Source organism: Erigeron canadensis, chromosome 1, assembly GCF_010389155.1.
Source record: "Erigeron canadensis isolate Cc75 chromosome 1, C_canadensis_v1, whole genome shotgun sequence".
Lineage (NCBI taxonomy): Eukaryota > Viridiplantae > Streptophyta > Magnoliopsida > Asterales > Asteraceae > Erigeron > Erigeron canadensis.
In genome coordinates, this window is record NC_057761.1 from 42,829,610 (window position 1) to 42,848,015 (window position 18,406).

General features: G+C 31.3%; 1 protein-coding gene and 1 non-coding gene across 2 annotated transcripts; both read left to right on the forward strand.

Annotated features, from left to right (window-relative positions):
* The first annotated feature begins 7,945 nt into the window (after positions 1 to 7,945).
* LOC122585832 lies at positions 7,946 to 15,226 on the forward strand. The gene is made up of 4 exons (XM_043757956.1): positions 7,946 to 8,904; positions 9,066 to 9,116; positions 9,306 to 9,378; positions 14,758 to 15,226. Exons 1-4 carry the CDS (start codon positions 8,153 to 8,155, stop codon positions 14,923 to 14,925), a joined length of 1,044 nt encoding a protein of 347 aa, XP_043613891.1. The 5' UTR covers positions 7,946 to 8,152; the 3' UTR covers positions 14,926 to 15,226.
* Positions 15,227 to 17,722: 2,496 nt separating this feature from the next.
* LOC122586208 lies at positions 17,723 to 17,807 on the forward strand. The gene has a single exon (XR_006321914.1). It is a non-coding gene; the product is annotated as a small nucleolar RNA SNORD36 (small nucleolar RNA).
* Positions 17,808 to 18,406: the final 599 nt, after the last annotated feature.

The following is an 18,406-nucleotide window of genomic DNA, read 5'->3' on the forward strand; positions in this document are numbered from 1 at the left end:
TCTGATCACAAATTACAAACTACAATAAGAACGTGCAAGGCATATTTGGCTATTTATAATTTTTAAATAAAGAAAAAGAAACTGGAAAGCTGGAACACTTTTAATTGAGGTGAAAAGTAATCTTTATTGAGTAAGCTTCAAATTTCCTATTTTTCCTCTATATGCTTGCTTGGCCTTTTTGATGATCTTTTTGTAGTTTCCAATTGAAATTGTCGATGCCTTTATAATCAACCAATCATAATCATAATTTTATATGCATGGGTACATGGTTTGAATTGAAGGCCAACTTCATATTTATTTATTTAAGTTGAATAAAATAATTTGCATTTTTTTTTTACTTATATAAAAAAAATAAGTATATATATATCTCAAATATTTATTTATATGAGTTAACTGTTTAAATGGCTTGAAGTTAAATAAATCAATATTTACTTTACATATGAATGAAACAAAACTAGCTTAGAGATATCTTACATGAGTATGTACATATCTTAAACATGTCTCATATCTTTCCATATATGATACTAGTCACTCTAAATTATTGATAATAATTAAGAAAAAGGAAGAAAGAGGCCATGCATGATTTTTCATTTTTAGTTAGCAGAAGACTGAAAGTGGTGTTATGATTTTGTTCATTCCTATACTCCTCCGATCCAATCCATGCCCATTTTTAATGTATTGATGATCATCATCATGATTGCTTGTAGTATAGTATATATTGCCTTAATTTCTGCATAAGTGTGTATTGTTGCTGCCCCTACCTATATATAGCTACCTACATCCACATTCACACTCGATTTATGCATATATATATATATATATTGCCAGTCATTAATTAATCCAATCAATTGGGATATATACATACATTGATACATATATATGGTGCCCCATTATCCAAGGCCACTATAAACAATGATCAACTACTGTTTAGTCAAGTCTTTGTGCTTGAGCCATGATGATATATAGATGCATATTGTTTCCAATTCCATGCAATGTAAAAATTTATCAGTATGATAAATAGCAAATTATTTCATCTACCTCGATCATGTTAATATGGTACTACTAGTAATTAGCATGTACTCAGCATATTCAATCATATAACATAATTTTTCGTGTTATTATTAATTTTTAAAAAATGACACATAAACTTCTTTATTTAACTCTTACGTGACCGATCTGAAATGATATACGAGTAACATATATATATATATATAAACTCGTTTGGGATTGATTGATGATCGAGATCAACTCATTTCAATTCAATCAATTTAATTTGACCCACTAAAAATAAGATATATACAATCCTATAGAAAGAAACTTGGTTTTTACAAAAATGGGTATAGCATTTTGTCATATCCTTAAAGACTGTGATATATTGTCCATATTCATATAGTAAAACTTAAGATATTTGAAGGACATAATGTTAGATTGGATACAGTAGAACCAGAGAACATCCCCTGTCCTATATATGTATATCTACTTTCATGTCTGACAAAACTCCATATAACATGTAACACGCCATGCATCAACTACACCAGATTGATATATACTAGTAATTATTATTTTTTGTGACTGACATGCCATTCCCATGGATACTCATTATACCCCCACAACCCCACATGCCATGCATTCCCTCTCCACTCTTTCAATTCAACTCCTTTTATTTATATATTATTATCTATTTTTATTATATTAATTCTTAATTAATAGTAAAAAGTTAAACTCTAGCTAACTAGTCATTAATGTATATTATTTAATTAGTTAGTGAGTCGAATGATTTTGATGGATTGATTGAAGTTATTATATGCGATCATCATAATCATCATGCTACCATCATCTTCACACCAACACTAATTGACTAAAGACGTTTTATGGTTTTTCATCCTCACCATTATTGTATAATTCAACCTAATTTATACATAAAAAATTCAATCTAACTATAGAACGATGAAATGTGAAATAATTAATAAACAAGATTAATTTTGCAAAAAAGAGTTAACGGTATTCATGTGTCAAATCTTAAGATATTTTGTTGATTTTTAAACACATATATAATTAATTAAGTTGATTGATATTTTTTCCTATTGTATGCAATGATATATATATATGTAATGATATATATAATCTAGAGCTTTTAAGTATTAACTCAAGATGTTTACAAAAGCTCTTAGACGTGTAGGCGAGTTAGTTGAGTATGCAGTCTCATTACGAGACATCCTAATTAACAAAATACGAATATGGTATCCGCGCAATGCGAAAACGGTAACGGCGACGACGGTTTAGCGGTGTTGGTGACAGATGGTGATGACATCAGCAATTGGTGTCTAGTGATATAAATTGATGTAAAGATAATAGTGGAAATATATTATAAAATAAGGACTTATAATATTTCCATTATTATCGTATGTAATTATTGTGTAACACTTTATATTTTTAGAGGGTGGATAATCTTTATAAAGGAGTATAGATAAAGGTGTGGTGTTCGATCCTTATGGACTGTTATATATGGTCGACAATCCTGTATTCGTTGACTGCTCCCGATTTACCTCTCACACGCACGTTGATAATGGTACGGTCTAGCTTGAGTGGCCCAAGATTATTTAGCTCAATGATAACATTTTAACCAGATGTTTATTTTTTTTAGAACAACAATATATTAAATAAAATGACATCAAGCAAATCACTAGATGTCCGGAAGAGTACAACAAAATAATACAATTACAATTATAATACACCGTGCTTAAAAGAGCAAAGGGCATTGAAGCCACTCCAACCGCGAAATCCGCTTTTGCTTGCATTTAGTAGCAGAATACCACTGATAGGATTGTGCAATGATAATTAAGTTCAGTAATGAATATACATTACATAATGAATATTATACCACTGATATAATGATTATATGAGCAAACGGCAATATATTGATGCTTATACATTACATAAGAATATAGATAAAAAAAAAGAAAAGGGCACTATTCTAAAAATTCCACCTGTATCTCTATTCCTATTCATAAATTAATATAGTTTAATTTAATGTGATGCGTGTGTGTATGTGAAAGAGGATGTGCTGACCAAAAGAGAGATGCATAACTTTCTACGATGGAAAATTATGCACCGTTCGTAAACGCTATCATTAACATCATTAGGTGGGTCACTCGTAGGATTTTCTTGTTTACTAATTAACAAAAAGAAGAAAACTTGATTAGCAGTGATTTTTTTACGGAGAAATCATTACGTACATAGAAGATTTAAACATATATATCCTAAATTAAAAAGTTTATTGATTTCTTTTGGGGATTTGATTCTAAAATATACGATCAATTTTTGTATATAAATGCTTTTATACGTACACAATTATGAAAAGGGCAAATTAATGTGTAATTTCGGAAATCTTGACCAGCCAACGTCAAAACATCCAGACCTAACACGTAAAAGGTAAATCGAGCTGATTGAGCGACAAGACGTATTAATCGGTGATGAGTACGTAGTTAAAGAAGTTAGATAGTCATTTATAATAAGTCGATCAATATAATCAATACGTATCCTTTCAATTTAAGTGATTATGTATACCCTAATTTAGTTGTCGGGACGTTTGACAGACTATTAAAGCCTTAGGGGTTTTGATGTAATCTTTGTGATGACAACGGTCCCAAAATGAGCGTATGAACCTTTGGGAATGAACGGCTCCACTATCAAATTTTCAAAAATATATATTGGGTTTATGATTTGATACAACCAAAAAAAAAAAAAAAAGATTAGTAGAGCATTATGAGACATGTCGTTGAAGGATGGAAGATGCCTTTATAGCATATAAGTCAATTGAAATTCATGTCCAAGTTCATGCCCATGCAGTTGCACTGTCACCAATGCTCACGCCTACAAACCCCCCCTCGTACTTTTTTTTTCCTCCAAACACTAGCTCATCATTATTTTATTCATTCATCTCTAAATTTGTCGTACATATTCTGATATTGATAGGCAAAAAGAAATACTATATAAACAAACAAACAAAATGATAGTTTGAAGGTGAAGTCAGTCAGTCAAGGCATGGTCTGACTGGTCTCCCCCCACTCCTTCCACTGTTTAGTTACATACAATATAGTTATGGTTATGGTTCAACCACGAGCCACTCCTACAAAAACTTAGATATACATATATATATAGTATATATAAATAAAATATAATTTAATATAGTTCTACGATGCTAGATACTTATATAATTAACTACTCGTATAAATGAATACATATAATGCTTATTGAAACAAATATAGATCCGTAAGAAACCGGAATATTTGTTTCTTGATGTAATCTATTTTTGTTTTTAAAGACTTGTTAATAAGGGATACAAATTAATACAACAAATTAAAGTTATATGCGTTTGCGTTGCATAAAGTGTTTATGCTGACAATATATAATCCAACAAGTTATAAGAATTCCCAACTTTAACATATACGAGTAATAATTTTTTGTTGAAATGTCGGAATGAGAAAATATGAAATTACATGTAGAAAGATATTACAAATGCGGGGCCACAACTTCAATGACTTTTATATCAGAATCTTTGTGTGAAATTCAACCATAACTTTTATATAGTGATGTCTCATTTTCTTAAATGCACATCTTACTTTACAATTTATAGTACTACTCTATTCTGCAGGAGTTCCACTGTCGTTAGCACGTTTTTATAGTAGCTCTTGGGCTAAATTTCCTTTTGTTTTCGCCCTTTTTAATTAGTACATTAATTAAGCTTAGAATTACGTACGTTTATTTGCCAATATGATTTACAAATATTATCGTCTGTTACAGCCGTTAATGGATCGAGAAGGAGTGAAGGACACATGTTTTTAAGGGTAAGGCAGGGTACGTTAAGTTAAACAGATTTGATGTTACCTTAGCTTTTCACTATGGTCATGGAAGTTTTGATATATATACAAAGTATATAAGTATTTATATTTATCCATTAAATATCCTTTCAGAAAAAATTGATCCAATAAGATACACAACATTGCAGTTTATAATACTAGCCATTTGTAACATGTACAGTTAAGCTTTAGATGTACGTGCAAGTGTCTTGTTACATCGTATTAATACGTTAACATTTGAAATGTTACACAAAACATACTATCAATAATGGACAAAGATTCTTTAAAATCAGGGACAACTTTATTGAAAGTAAAAATGTAATACACATCTACGAATATGACTGATAATGGGTTCGAGTTGGGTTGACTGTTTGAAAATCTTTAACATTTACTCAACCTACTAAAATTTTAGGTAAGCAACAACCCTGACCGATGTCCTGACCCAAACCCAACCCCACCAGTCTGAAAAAGTCAAGTTGGCGGGTTGACAGGTCGAGTTTTGGGTCAGCGGGTCAAATGAGTCGTGGGTTGATGGGTTGGCAGGTTAATTTCAAGTCAAACAAATCACATGGGTTGTGAGTTGACAGGTTAGTGGGTAGATTTCAGGTCAAATGGATCATGGGTTGGTGGGTCGACCTATTCAAAAAAATTTTATATAAACTTAAATTATTTTCAGGTTGACGTATCGACCTGTTAACCCAAAGAGTAAATCCCAACCCAACCCGAAAAAATGAGATTAGTGGGTTAACAGGTCCAGATTCCACAACCCTAAATTTATTTTTTTTCGGGTTGGCCAGGTTAAGATTGACAATCCTATCTATAAAATTTTTCCAAACAATCGTATACTGTTTGTTGACCCATGTGTAAGTATACATCAAAAGCATCGAGAGCGCAACCATGCGCCATTTCGTGCATGAGGGAAGTCCACTTTTGAAAATGTTAAAACTTGGTAAACAAGTGTAGTTATCACTTTGATGAAAGTAAGTAAAATATGGAGGTTGTGGTAGTTGGGTGTCTGAATTTATACCTTTACATGTATAGAGAAACATTTTTTGTTCGCATTCGATACAATTCGGCACATTAATAACCCCACAAACGATCGGTGGCCACAAAGGATTTCATCTAAATAGTTAAGATTTAATAATGAGCATTGTATCTAGGGATGTGCAAATGTCCCGACTCGCGAAAACCTGGCCCAACCCGTGATGGTTCGGTTCGGGTCGGTTCAGGCGAGTCGTGGGCGGGTCACGGGTTTCCTTCACCTTTTCCGGGTTTTTGGCTTGACCCGACCCGACCGACCCGCGCAACCCGTGACCAGAAAATGCAACAAAAGCTTGACCCGTGACCCGGCCCGTTAGCCCTTCGGGCGGGTCGGGTCGGGCCGATTCTGGGTCGGGTCACGAGTTTCGGTTTTTTTCTCATCCCTACTTGTATCTAATCAAAAGTCATCGTCACCGCCAATCGGACTTGTAAGTGAAATCATCAACACTAAATATATTTGTAGTTGTGAAAGTGCGAAGACAAATGGTATGTGTATTTTTGGGGTTAAAATGTTTTAAAAAAACTAATAAGAAATAGAATATAAACACATTACTGTCATGAAAATAACTTTTTTTTTACTAGCCACGGTTCTGAAGGACCCACTTGCTTCGTCTCCACCTTGTCACCAAATCCCTGGAGCACCAAACTGACACCCTTAAGTTACTAGCCAGTTGAGAGTGGTTTAAAAAATCGTTTAGAAGAATTGAAGTTATCCGTTGAGTCGTTGAAGATGATATTGAAATACCTCTAAACTTCATTAAATCTTTTCAACCAAAATTAGCTTAGATTTACTCATATTAATTATCGTGCCTTCAGGCATAGGGGTTTTTTTTTCTAGTAGGTATGAGTGAGGGGATTTTCTAGCGTGGATCCAGTTAAGACAATATGGTCTAAATATCCTATTGTGATATTTAATCTGTACCTTAGAAAAATAAAAAGAGTGAACGTGTTTCATTCATGAACTTAAAAAAATAGTAAATTTTTGTTGATTATGGATATGCATGATAAGTAAGGGAGTATTACAAACTACTTACAAAGTATTACTTGACTTTTTCTTTTATAATATTCTTCAATATAAAATAAAAATAAAGATTTTTTTGTCCAATTTATATGAACAGTACAAATTTATTTACAAGCAATCAATCCATTTATAACTTGGCACCTAGTTCATAAATTTGATTGATTTAATTATAGCTAGCCAATTATAGTGAGGTCATGCCCTCCTAAAGCCTTTGTGAGATTGTTTAGCACATTGGTTGTTAGCTTTACATGCTTGAAAGCAAAGGACATAGATACCCGGCCACTAGTCCTGCAGAAATATTTCAAACCAAAAAGTTTTGAAAACGGAAAGGTCAGACATGTGTGTATGTTTGCTTGCAAATAGTAAATCAATACAAAAGAATTTAGACTAATAATGATACATGAGGTGTGGTAAATTAAAGAGACTATTTTTCTTCTAAATGTTTGGAATAACGATAAACAAATAAGTTAAAAGTATATCCGAACTTTGGTTAGTCATTTTTATAGTCAAAAACGATTATAACACCCTGTCCTGTTGGGTTGTTGAATCAATAAATAATTTTTGTTTACTTTTTAAATCAATACAATAGTTTAATTAAGAGAATTTAAATATTCGTAGTTTATTACAAGTTACTTTTAAAGAGCTTGTATAATTAGTCGTCTTCATGATAAATGTTTTTAGTTAATTAATTTGACTGGGTTTTTCATATATGTTTAAAAACGAGTGATTGACCGCCTCTAATATATGAGTAACATTTAGACAGAATTAATGAAGAATTATATAACATTAACAATTATCTAAATATAAATTAAATTAATAAAAATACAGACCACCCATCCATTTTATCATTTTCAAGAATATAACAAGGAACTTTCTCGTGGTCCATCATCTCATCTCCTAATAGAAGAAAACAATTATAAAAATAAAGAAGAAAACACAAGAGAACAAATAGAAGCAAACTAGCTAGTAATATAAGATCTTGCTACAATTCTTATTCTCTTTTTTTGTCCTCCTATCTCTCTCAAAACCTCACCATATCCAAAAAAATCTTATTCATCGTCAATGCGTTTGTTTCCAAATTCGTTCTTTCTTAATGCTTAAACCCTTAATCTAAGATTTCCAAGACATCTCTTTTTATATGTATGGATTTCTTTCATATCTTGAGTGTTCATAGATCAATAGTATCCATCTACTACAAGGGAAGTCAGTTTCAAAGATTGATTATCACAATATGATCATGTTTCCTACTCAATTATCATCATCCTCAAAGTACATAAATAATGGCGGTTTTTCGGAAGGTGGGTATGACTGTTTTATTAGTTTAGGAAAAGGGTTTTCAGATCTAATGGCAGAAGATGAATCAAGAACCGAAACTAGTATAAATAACAACGAAGAAGCTGGATCAACCGAAATGAATACACACGAGGATTATGATCATGGTACATGGCTTCAATTAAGTTTAGGTGGTGGACGCATGCAGTCCACCACCACCGGTATTACCACGAGCCATGGTCCCCATGTACCGTTGGCTCGTCCTTTAGTTGACCTGGATTTATTGCCAGGTGGCGGTGGTGGTAGCTCGTCAAGACAGATACAGCGACAACTACCACCACCACCCCAGCTTGTTTTTCAAGTACCCGAATTTCGGGGTCATTTCCCGACATCGAATACTTTCTTTTTGCATCCGCAACAAGGGGCCGGTTCTATTAATTCTGTGCCAACCATGACTTTACAACAACAGCAACAACAACAACAAGAGATTAATTATAATTATTTGCAACTAATTAGGCCTTTTCCGTCAAACATGATGACACAAGTTCTTAACCCTCCGGTTTCTTCTTCCTCTTCTTTATCGGGTTCATCGGAGCAACACGGACGTCATCAGCATCATATTCACCGGCGACTAAATATAGCGAGAGTTGTGAACCCGCCAAGAAGACCTCATTCGGGTGTATGGTTTATGCTCCAAGCCTCTCAAAACCAGTTAGTATTCCCAAAACCCTATTTTTTTTTTTTTAATTTTATCTTTTAACTTGCAATTTTGGAAAAAGTATATATATAGACCCCATTCATCATTGCTTATTTGCATGGGACTTATGAATTTAATCTTTCTATTTTTACTTTTGTGATGATTTTTAATGCAGAGCTAAGGAACCATTTTTGCCACAAATACCAAAGAGCTATCTAAGAATCAAGTAATACTTTTAATTAATTATTGTTACTCTTTACCATCTTTGTTGTCTTTAATTAACTAATTACGAATGTTTGTATTGTCTTTACCTTTTCTATACTAGTAGCTAGCTTATTACGTATTTTGAAATGTTTTGTCCTAGCTACATATTATTGATTTAAAGCTTATGTAACTTAATTTAATTATTACATAGGGACGGAAAGATGACTGTTGGATTGTTAATCAAGTATCTGGTTAATAAGCTTGAACTTGGAAGCGAATCCGAGGTATGTATGTTAAACTTTACATTACCTCCACCACCTTAATTAAAATTCTCGATATATATATATATATATGATTGTTATAATTTTAAGAAATGTAATTAGAGTAAAACCTACTACAATGCCATCTTTGTTACTTCCTTTGTAATTAGTTCATGATATATGTATCAAATGAGTACATAAATGAATGGATATGGGATTTTCCTACACTTTTCTCATTGGTTCAACATATACACATCAAATTATATATATATATACAACACTAATTAAGAGCAACTAAGCTTGAGTATGTATATACTCATATATGTACACATAGAGACATGCATATATATACATACCCATGTATGTACATGTGTTTTTAGGATTAATCTAAATATGGAAAAGCCCATCAAACATATGTAATAAAATGGTTGGTGAGAGTAATTGAAAGAAACGTTGGAGCAAACCACAATGTGGATTGAGGCTATTATATATTTCTATATATTCTTCACATCCTTAATTAATTAGCTTTGAGATATTTAGAATTAGGTGGATCGGAGCGAGCGTATACATGTAGGTACGTAGTTTTCATAATATGGTACGTAATTGTATATAACTAGTATTTGGTTATATCAAATCGGGTAGGGATATGACACCCACGTTATACATGGAGAAACACAAATTAAGCTTGAAAGATAAAATCATATGTAGGCCCCAAATGAAAGACAAACGTTGAAGGTAAACCCAGAAAACTACGTGCCACCATCATCCATATATATCCTCCTCAAGTTAACACAAAACAACACCTAGCCTTTCCTTGCTTCATGTGTTAGTTACCATATACATCAATGTAGGTATATGATACATACATATTACATAATAATTTAACACATATACAAAGAGTATCTATATCCATAAGATCACATCATGTTCCTAGCTAGCTAGGTCATCATCAATTAATCACTTCATTTGCTATTTACGAAAGCGGCGATAATTTGTTGTGGAAGCTAGTGTTCCTCGGTGTCTTTTACAAAATGAAGTTGGATGGCGAGTTTTTATCAACATTAATTTATATGAAGATAAGATCTAGCTAGCTTAATCCTGTTCAATTCCTAGCTTAGAATATCACCATTATCTGTGTTTGCGTACTAGCTAATAGCCTAATATATATAATATATGCTATAAGTTATGATTCATGAAAAAGTTACAAGGAAATATACTGAAAATACCTTTACATGCTAAATTGTCAATAAGCTTAGGGCATGAGTTTGCTTGTTTGATTGAAGATTTGCATTTTGTTGGTAATTAATATAGCCAATGGAAGCTTGATAAAGTTAAGAACCACATATATATTACATATATGTCCAAGTCGATGATCGATAAATACTTGATAACCTTTCAATTAGAAGCATCACGACCTCTAATTAATATGTATCTAGTTATCTAGCTAGTAATCATATACTCGTATATCATAAGATTGAATTTTAGCTGACATGACAATCATATAAGTTCCCATGCCATTTAAAACGCAATCAAGACCGTCACACTTGAGCTATCTACATGTTTTAAGAGTAAATAGCAAAAATCTTAAATATGATACGTTATACATACAATAGATGTTTCAAGATCAAGTTAGATATATCAAATATATAATAGGACGTGACGAGTGAAAAATATTTTTTCGTACAATTTTCCCCAAGAAACCAAAAAATAAAATCTATACTAATGTGACCAAAACACACATTTATTATATATGTACATATATTCGTTTGTTTATTTGCTATTGATCATGATGTTAAGCCAAGTTTCAAGTATATACAGTACATCTTTATTAGATACAAATTGAATATATAATTAAGCAGTGGAATCTCACATATAGGGACCTAGTGGCAACAACATGTAGCCTCGATCGTATGTTTTCTTTAGAAAGGCTTTCCATTTAACCAATATTTACAAAGCGGATTCCTAGAACTTCGGGAATCATGTCACGTCTTATTCTACTATTGTATAGCAAGTGTGTAAAGCTCATATATATGATCTTATGGAGTAATCATCATGAACATACGTACTTTTGGTACCTATCAGATATACAAACAATATTATTGCTAAAGCTGACCATGCATCGAACCCACCTTTTAGTACGTTAGCAAGAGTAGAGATACGGAGTAATTGATTAGCAATTAACACGAATTGGTTGAAATTGAAATAAACTACTTTTGCAATTTACAAGTATGGATAGGCGTATTAATTTTTGTCATCATAGATATAGAGTACATCTCAAATAACAAAATACGTACAGTGGTTTATGTGATTGTGCTATATATATGTTTTAAGAGTTGGATATAAAAAAATAACCGAACTTGACAACACTACAATATATTTCCGTACAATCCTCCCACCAATATAATGAATAAATTTTAACCAAAAATAAAATCTCTTTATATTAGAGTTACCTAAAAACACATGTATATGTAGTAATTTTTTTTCATTTGGTATTTATAATGTTATGCGAAGTTTCAAGTATTTTTGTTTATCTTAGACTTATATTTTAAGTAGCCGAACCCCGTATAGGGTTTTGGCATTAATATGTAGCCTCAGTATGCTAAAAAGCAACTCAACAATATATACAAATTCCCGACATGCATATTTAGAAAGTATCCGCAATGACTTGAACTCACAATCTTATATATACGTTGTCATCATACATTTTCACAAAACCTAAAACTTAAGGATGTCGCCTTGTATTGTCGTATGTTATATTGAGTTATATATATATATATATATATATATATATGGATTGAGATCTTCTAAAGTTATTATTAACTTTATAGGTAAAGTTGATGATTTTGACCTTTGTATTAAAATTAATGGTCAAGATTCAAATATCAACTTTGAATATTAACCTTTGATTTTAATTTAAAGGTCAAAATTCTCTCAACTTCACCTATGAAGTTAATAATAATTTTAAGAAATTTTAATCCTATATATATACATTTATACTTACCGTATGGTGGGGTTTAAACATCCATCATTCGAGGACTATCTATACATTAATACTTTATGTATGGTACGTTGACTTTTTTTTTTTATCAAAGTGAGTATACTTTCCATATAAGAGCACACTCGCGTATAGTGAGTATTTATGACGAATTGGTAGGTGTATATAGAGGTTCCCTAAATAAATATACATACTATTGTTACCTATATATAAGCAGATATACAATATTATTGTTAAAGCTGATGACCATCGAAACTAACGTATAGTACGTTAGCAATAGATCGAGTTTACTAATTAGCAACATGATATTCGTTGAAATTGTAAAACAACTTTTTGCATTGCACTGGTATGGATATGCGTATTTTTGCCATCATAAAATAACAAGCAAAACAGAGGTTTGCATATGTGATTGTGCTATCCATGACATATTAATTGATGATCATCAAATCAAAGATACATACATATATATATTTATATATTTATAATTATAATAATATTAATATAGATAAACTAAAGTGTTTTATATTATAAGGTAGATATATATATTCAACTCCTTAATTACACTAAACACATTATTATTATTATAAAAGTATAAACATACACGTCAAGTAACTACTATTATTATCGTATTTTAAACTCTTAGTTCATACATATATGCCACGAACTTAAATAGATTGTCAACGTAATTATTCTATACTCCTTTCATGAGCTACCGTATCTTGTGGAATAATTAAGAATAAAAGATCTTAACATGCAACTAACTACCAAGAATATCCCTGTCTAAAATATGTATATATTATGTAGCCGAAAGAGTGATATGCGTGGTTGTTGGGTTTATAAACATTCTGTTTTGTATAAAGAACTAATTATGTAACAGCATATAGCATATCGAAGGTCAACCTTATGTGCATATATGTAAGTATTTGCTCTTGGAAATCATTGATAATGCCAGCTACTAATTTATTTAGCTATATATATATTTAGTTTGCTTTTACGTGAAGAAATCAAATATCCCATGTCATTCCCACCCATGCTACAAAACCAAAACTTACTATCCAATCATTTGCTTATTCCTTAATTACAAGCTAGGTACCTTAACTTACACTATTCCACAATCCACATCATGTATATGTTTTATGCTCTCTTTTCCTCTATAATAAATGCACCATTACATGTACGCATGTGTCTAAATGTGTTAGCTAGGAGAATTGGATATGTGACACGTTATATTTACAAATGTTTACAAACAGACTTGGTATATGCAATAATTTGGAAGAAAAATAGAAAAATACTTTTAAACGGTAATAATATGTATTTAATTTGTGGTAGATATTATAGACGTAACATTTCTCCAAATCTTATGGAGCATGTTCTTAAACAAGTTTCTTGTCGGTATACAAATCAGAAGAGGATATGTGTATATATGTATGTGTACGTGTATATATGTATATATGTAGTAGGCTTTTTTGACATTTGGCAATAAGATTGACGTGAAGCATAGAACATGGTCCTTCAAATCCCATTACCATATTCGGAGTTTTATCATGCATGATGATTTTGTCATGCTTTCGCATGCTTCAACTCAATTCAACAAAATATATATATATATATATTATTGCATATATTGATTTATTTATATATAGGTATGGAGGTGGCATCATGGCTCTCTCCTATCAGGGTCCACTACTCTTTTTGTTTAAAAGCGGTTCTCTATCATAATACGTTGTATATAAGTGCTCCACTTACATGAAGTAAAGAAATATATGGTGACATGTTGGAGTTCATTTCAAATCAAAATTTTAGTCAAAAATAAAGCTTAAAATCGAAAAAAGCTAGTATATTTTTACTTTGAAAGAAAGCAATGCATGCATATGATGAAAATCTAGAGGAAATTAATCATGAGTCGGTAAAAAGAAATCAATCCCTATACATATATTGTGTTTGCATACATTTAGAAATGATGATACGTGAAAATTATTAGCACGACGATAAATGATAGATTTGTGTATATACTTTTAGTGTTAGATATTAAAGGTAAATTGTATCATGGGTTTGGCTTGATAGCAAAGATTGTGGTGGGGCTAAATAAGTCATAATTAAAGGGGTATTGTTTTCTTCCAATCGTGCAATCTCTTTAACCTCATGCTTGTATGTATAGTATATAGCAATTTATAGCTTTCATGGGATTAAAACTTCCATTTACATAGCCCTACTAATGATGACATGTTTACTCTAGTGTTACGTACTCTTTGTTATAGCATATATATGAAAAACTAGACCTTATATGTATTCAATTACATGTATGTATATCCATCACTCTATAATATGTACACTTGATATTTAATTTGTCAATTACTGAAATATATCTTACTAATATTGATTTTGTTAATGATTGATATGAAAAACAGATAGAGATAACATGTAAAGGACATCAACTGTTGTCATTATCGACGCTACAACATGTAAGAGATACGATATGGAATAACCCGAGAAATGATGTTGGATTAACTTTGGTTCCTCAGTCTTCAGCGACTATCAATCATTTGATGGTGCTAAACTATGGTAGGATCGCGTAAAAAATTCATAAAGATGAAGAAATTTGTTGATGAAATTGTTTCCATCTACTTGACCCGCACGCCTGCCTGCCTGCCTTGGATGATCTTAAGTTAATTAATGGGAAATTTTTATCCCCTTATGTTATTGTTTCCCTTCCAACATATGTGGGTTTGGGTTAATTCTTTTGGTTCTTTAATTGTGACTTAATTTGATATGGAAACAGAAACTAATTATTTTGTTTGTGTACAATCATTAATTGTAATTTAACTTCAGGGTAGATTACAATTTACATGCAATAGTTATATCATTTCCAGCTTGTAATTTTTAACCATTTAGCTTTTAGCGTGGGTGCGTGTTTGGAACTATTATGGAACTCAATCTTGTTCATGTCGATGCAATATATGAAAAGGGTCAATTTTGGGCGGGTCCATATTTATACTTATACTGGTTCTAATACTGGTTCTAATACTCGTATGGTGTACGGTAGTTATATAAATTCTATCATAAAGAAATTTGAATATACCTCGTAAATGATTTGTGAGATTGAAATAAAATTATGGTTAAAATAAACCAATGATCAAAACTAAGTTATACTCCATCCATCCCATATTAAATGTTCAATTTCGACTTGTCAAGTCTTTTGCTTGTAACTTTGACCATAAATATAATTTTTTGTGTTATATAATAGTTGGCGAAAGTTATATCATTGAAAACTCAATCGGTCCATATATTTTATATGAACTGTTATATAATATAGACAAATATTTTCACGGTCAAAATTTAAAGTAGAAGACTTAAAAAGTCAAAATTAGACATTTAATATTGGACGAAGAGAGTAATAAACATTAATGATAAATATAATATATGTTTAGTTAAAGATTTGGATTTACCTTATATTTTAACAATCACATCAAAATCGGAACTTGTAAGAATAATGAATGACGACAAATAGCCTTGTGATTTCGGATCGTAAACTCAAAATTTTGAAGTCTTAATGTTAATAAAATATTATAATTAATATAAGTAATAAGAATTGACGAATTAAAAAAAAAGAAACAATTTTATTAATAAAAACGATTAATCAAATAATGTTATAATATATTTTGTATTTATAAGCCAAGAGTTAGAGTTTAATTCTAAGTCTAATAAGGAAATTGAATTTCTATATACAACTAAAAAAACAAATTTAATAAAATTAATTAATTAAAAGGACACGTGTCGATCAAGGATTATGATAGTGTCGTTTCAAGAATATCTCAATCATGCTTTAGTTTAGTGGTAGATAGTCTTGATTTCCAATCTTTAATATGTATTAAGTTGGATTTGAACACAAGTTTTCGACTAGAGTTGGTGGACCACATATACTCGTATATCCTTAGAAAGTGAAGCTTAATTAACGAATCGATAATCTGCCTGTTGCCTATATATATATGTTACACGTAAATTGTGATTTTGGAGTTGTGAAAGTTACTATTCTAATTTTAATAGTTATTAAATGTTTCTTATACCAAATGAATGAATGATTCTCTTTCTTTTAATGGAACGTTATACTGTAGAAGCAAACGGGCTAAAACTCCAGCGTTATCCATGCCTTCTCATGAAGGGGTTCCTTCCTGTTAACGCATGTTCGAATCTTGGAGGGAGCAAAGGTTTTCTCTCAATTAAGTGTAGTGCCCTTGGGCTGCTTGGTTGGGGATTTTTCCTCCCCCGTGGTTTTCTGACGCACAGTCGCTGTTCCTTGAGCACATCCTATCCGGTGGGTGTAGAGACCACATATACGGTCTAATAGGCTCTGAGGTTTAAAGGCAACCGTCCCATTAACGTAAAAAAAAGAAGCAAATAGAGTATCATGCCTCTAAAATAGCACCTTGGACAAAACAAGTCCAAACTTTAAACGAACAAAATAAGCCTGTATACTATAACATCAAAAATTAGAATAGTAAATTATACTTACAATTAACGTCGCTAACTCTATTCAAGTTAACTTTATTACGAATAAGTCAAGTCCTAGATACAAATGTAAATATATGTTTGTTATTACGTTTGATAATTATTTATATCTATATCTATACTATATTAGTATAAAAGGAATAGCACTTTATTATTAGAAGTGTTAAAAAATATATAATATTTTCACTTAGCACATTTTAAAAAAAAATCACTTACACCACTCCTTAACATTAATGATTAAATTACACTATCAATCATTTATCTTTTAATATGCCCATCAACTATTTACACCACTCGACGCTTGATCTACCACCAACATTCTCCCCCACCACAACATCATCACCGTCACGACCACCGCCGCATTACGTGGGTAACATGCTGGTAATTTAAAAATATTGTTGTTGGGTTTCCTATTGTTATACATGCTAATTAAATGGGCTCAAAAGTGAATAAAAAAGCCCAACTTTCACTAGTAAACGTATGGGCTTGATAAAAGCCCATGTGGGCTGCCATGAAACTCTAGGGTTTTTACGAGATTTCTTTCAGCCGTGAACCTCTCTATATAATACGGAGTAACTCATATCTTTCGTCTATGCGCAAGCGCGCAGCTTTCATGTTGAGGCTGGTAACCTGTAACAATACTCTTTGAATTCTTGTATTATTTTGATAGATTTAACATATTTTTAAGCTTATTTGAGTTTGACTTATTTTTAACTAATCTCATTTTTTTAAAGACCGAACATCACTTGTAATTGCTGTTGAATCATTTCGACTTTTCAGATATAGCAGTATAATTAATGTTATAAATATTTTCATATATTCAAAGATATGTAATTTAACTTTTGAGTTTAAACTTGTTTAATGGGGTTGCAGATGATGAAAAAATCAACAAATTTTTGGGCTGATTTAAACCATGAGGCACCAAAATCGAGCTTTTTAAAACTGATGCTTTCCCCTTTAATTCCCTTTTGTTTCTTTTTTTTTTTTTTATATATAAATATGTATATTTTTAATATTTCTTCAACTCGAATCCCTTTTTTGGATTTTTGTTTTTACTCAGTCAAGAATGTTTTGCCTACTCGAAAAGAGTAAATGAAACCTTCTGCCCAACATAAAAAAAATTGTAATACTTTTTTCCGTGATATTAATTAAGTGGCTCTTTGGAAATTTCTAGATCCTCTTCCTGAGTAATACGAGTATATGGTAACTGCCGCTTGTGAGATCATCTGGGTACTTGAATTTTATTATGATCTTAATACATCAAATTCTTTACCCATAAAGTTGTTTTCTGATAGTAAATTATCAATTCAATTTGCGGCAAATTCAGTTTTTCATGAAAAAACCAAACACATTGCATTTTATTAGAGATTTTCTACAGGTGTTTTACAGTATATCAAATATAATTTTGCAGAAAATGTTTTAGATATATTTATGAAAAGTCTTGCAAGTACCCAGCATAGTTGTATCCATAGTAATTTTGAAGTACGTGTTTAATTTATGTGGTTGATTTAAACTTTTAAGTTTAAACAAGAGTATCAGCGCGTAGGGTGG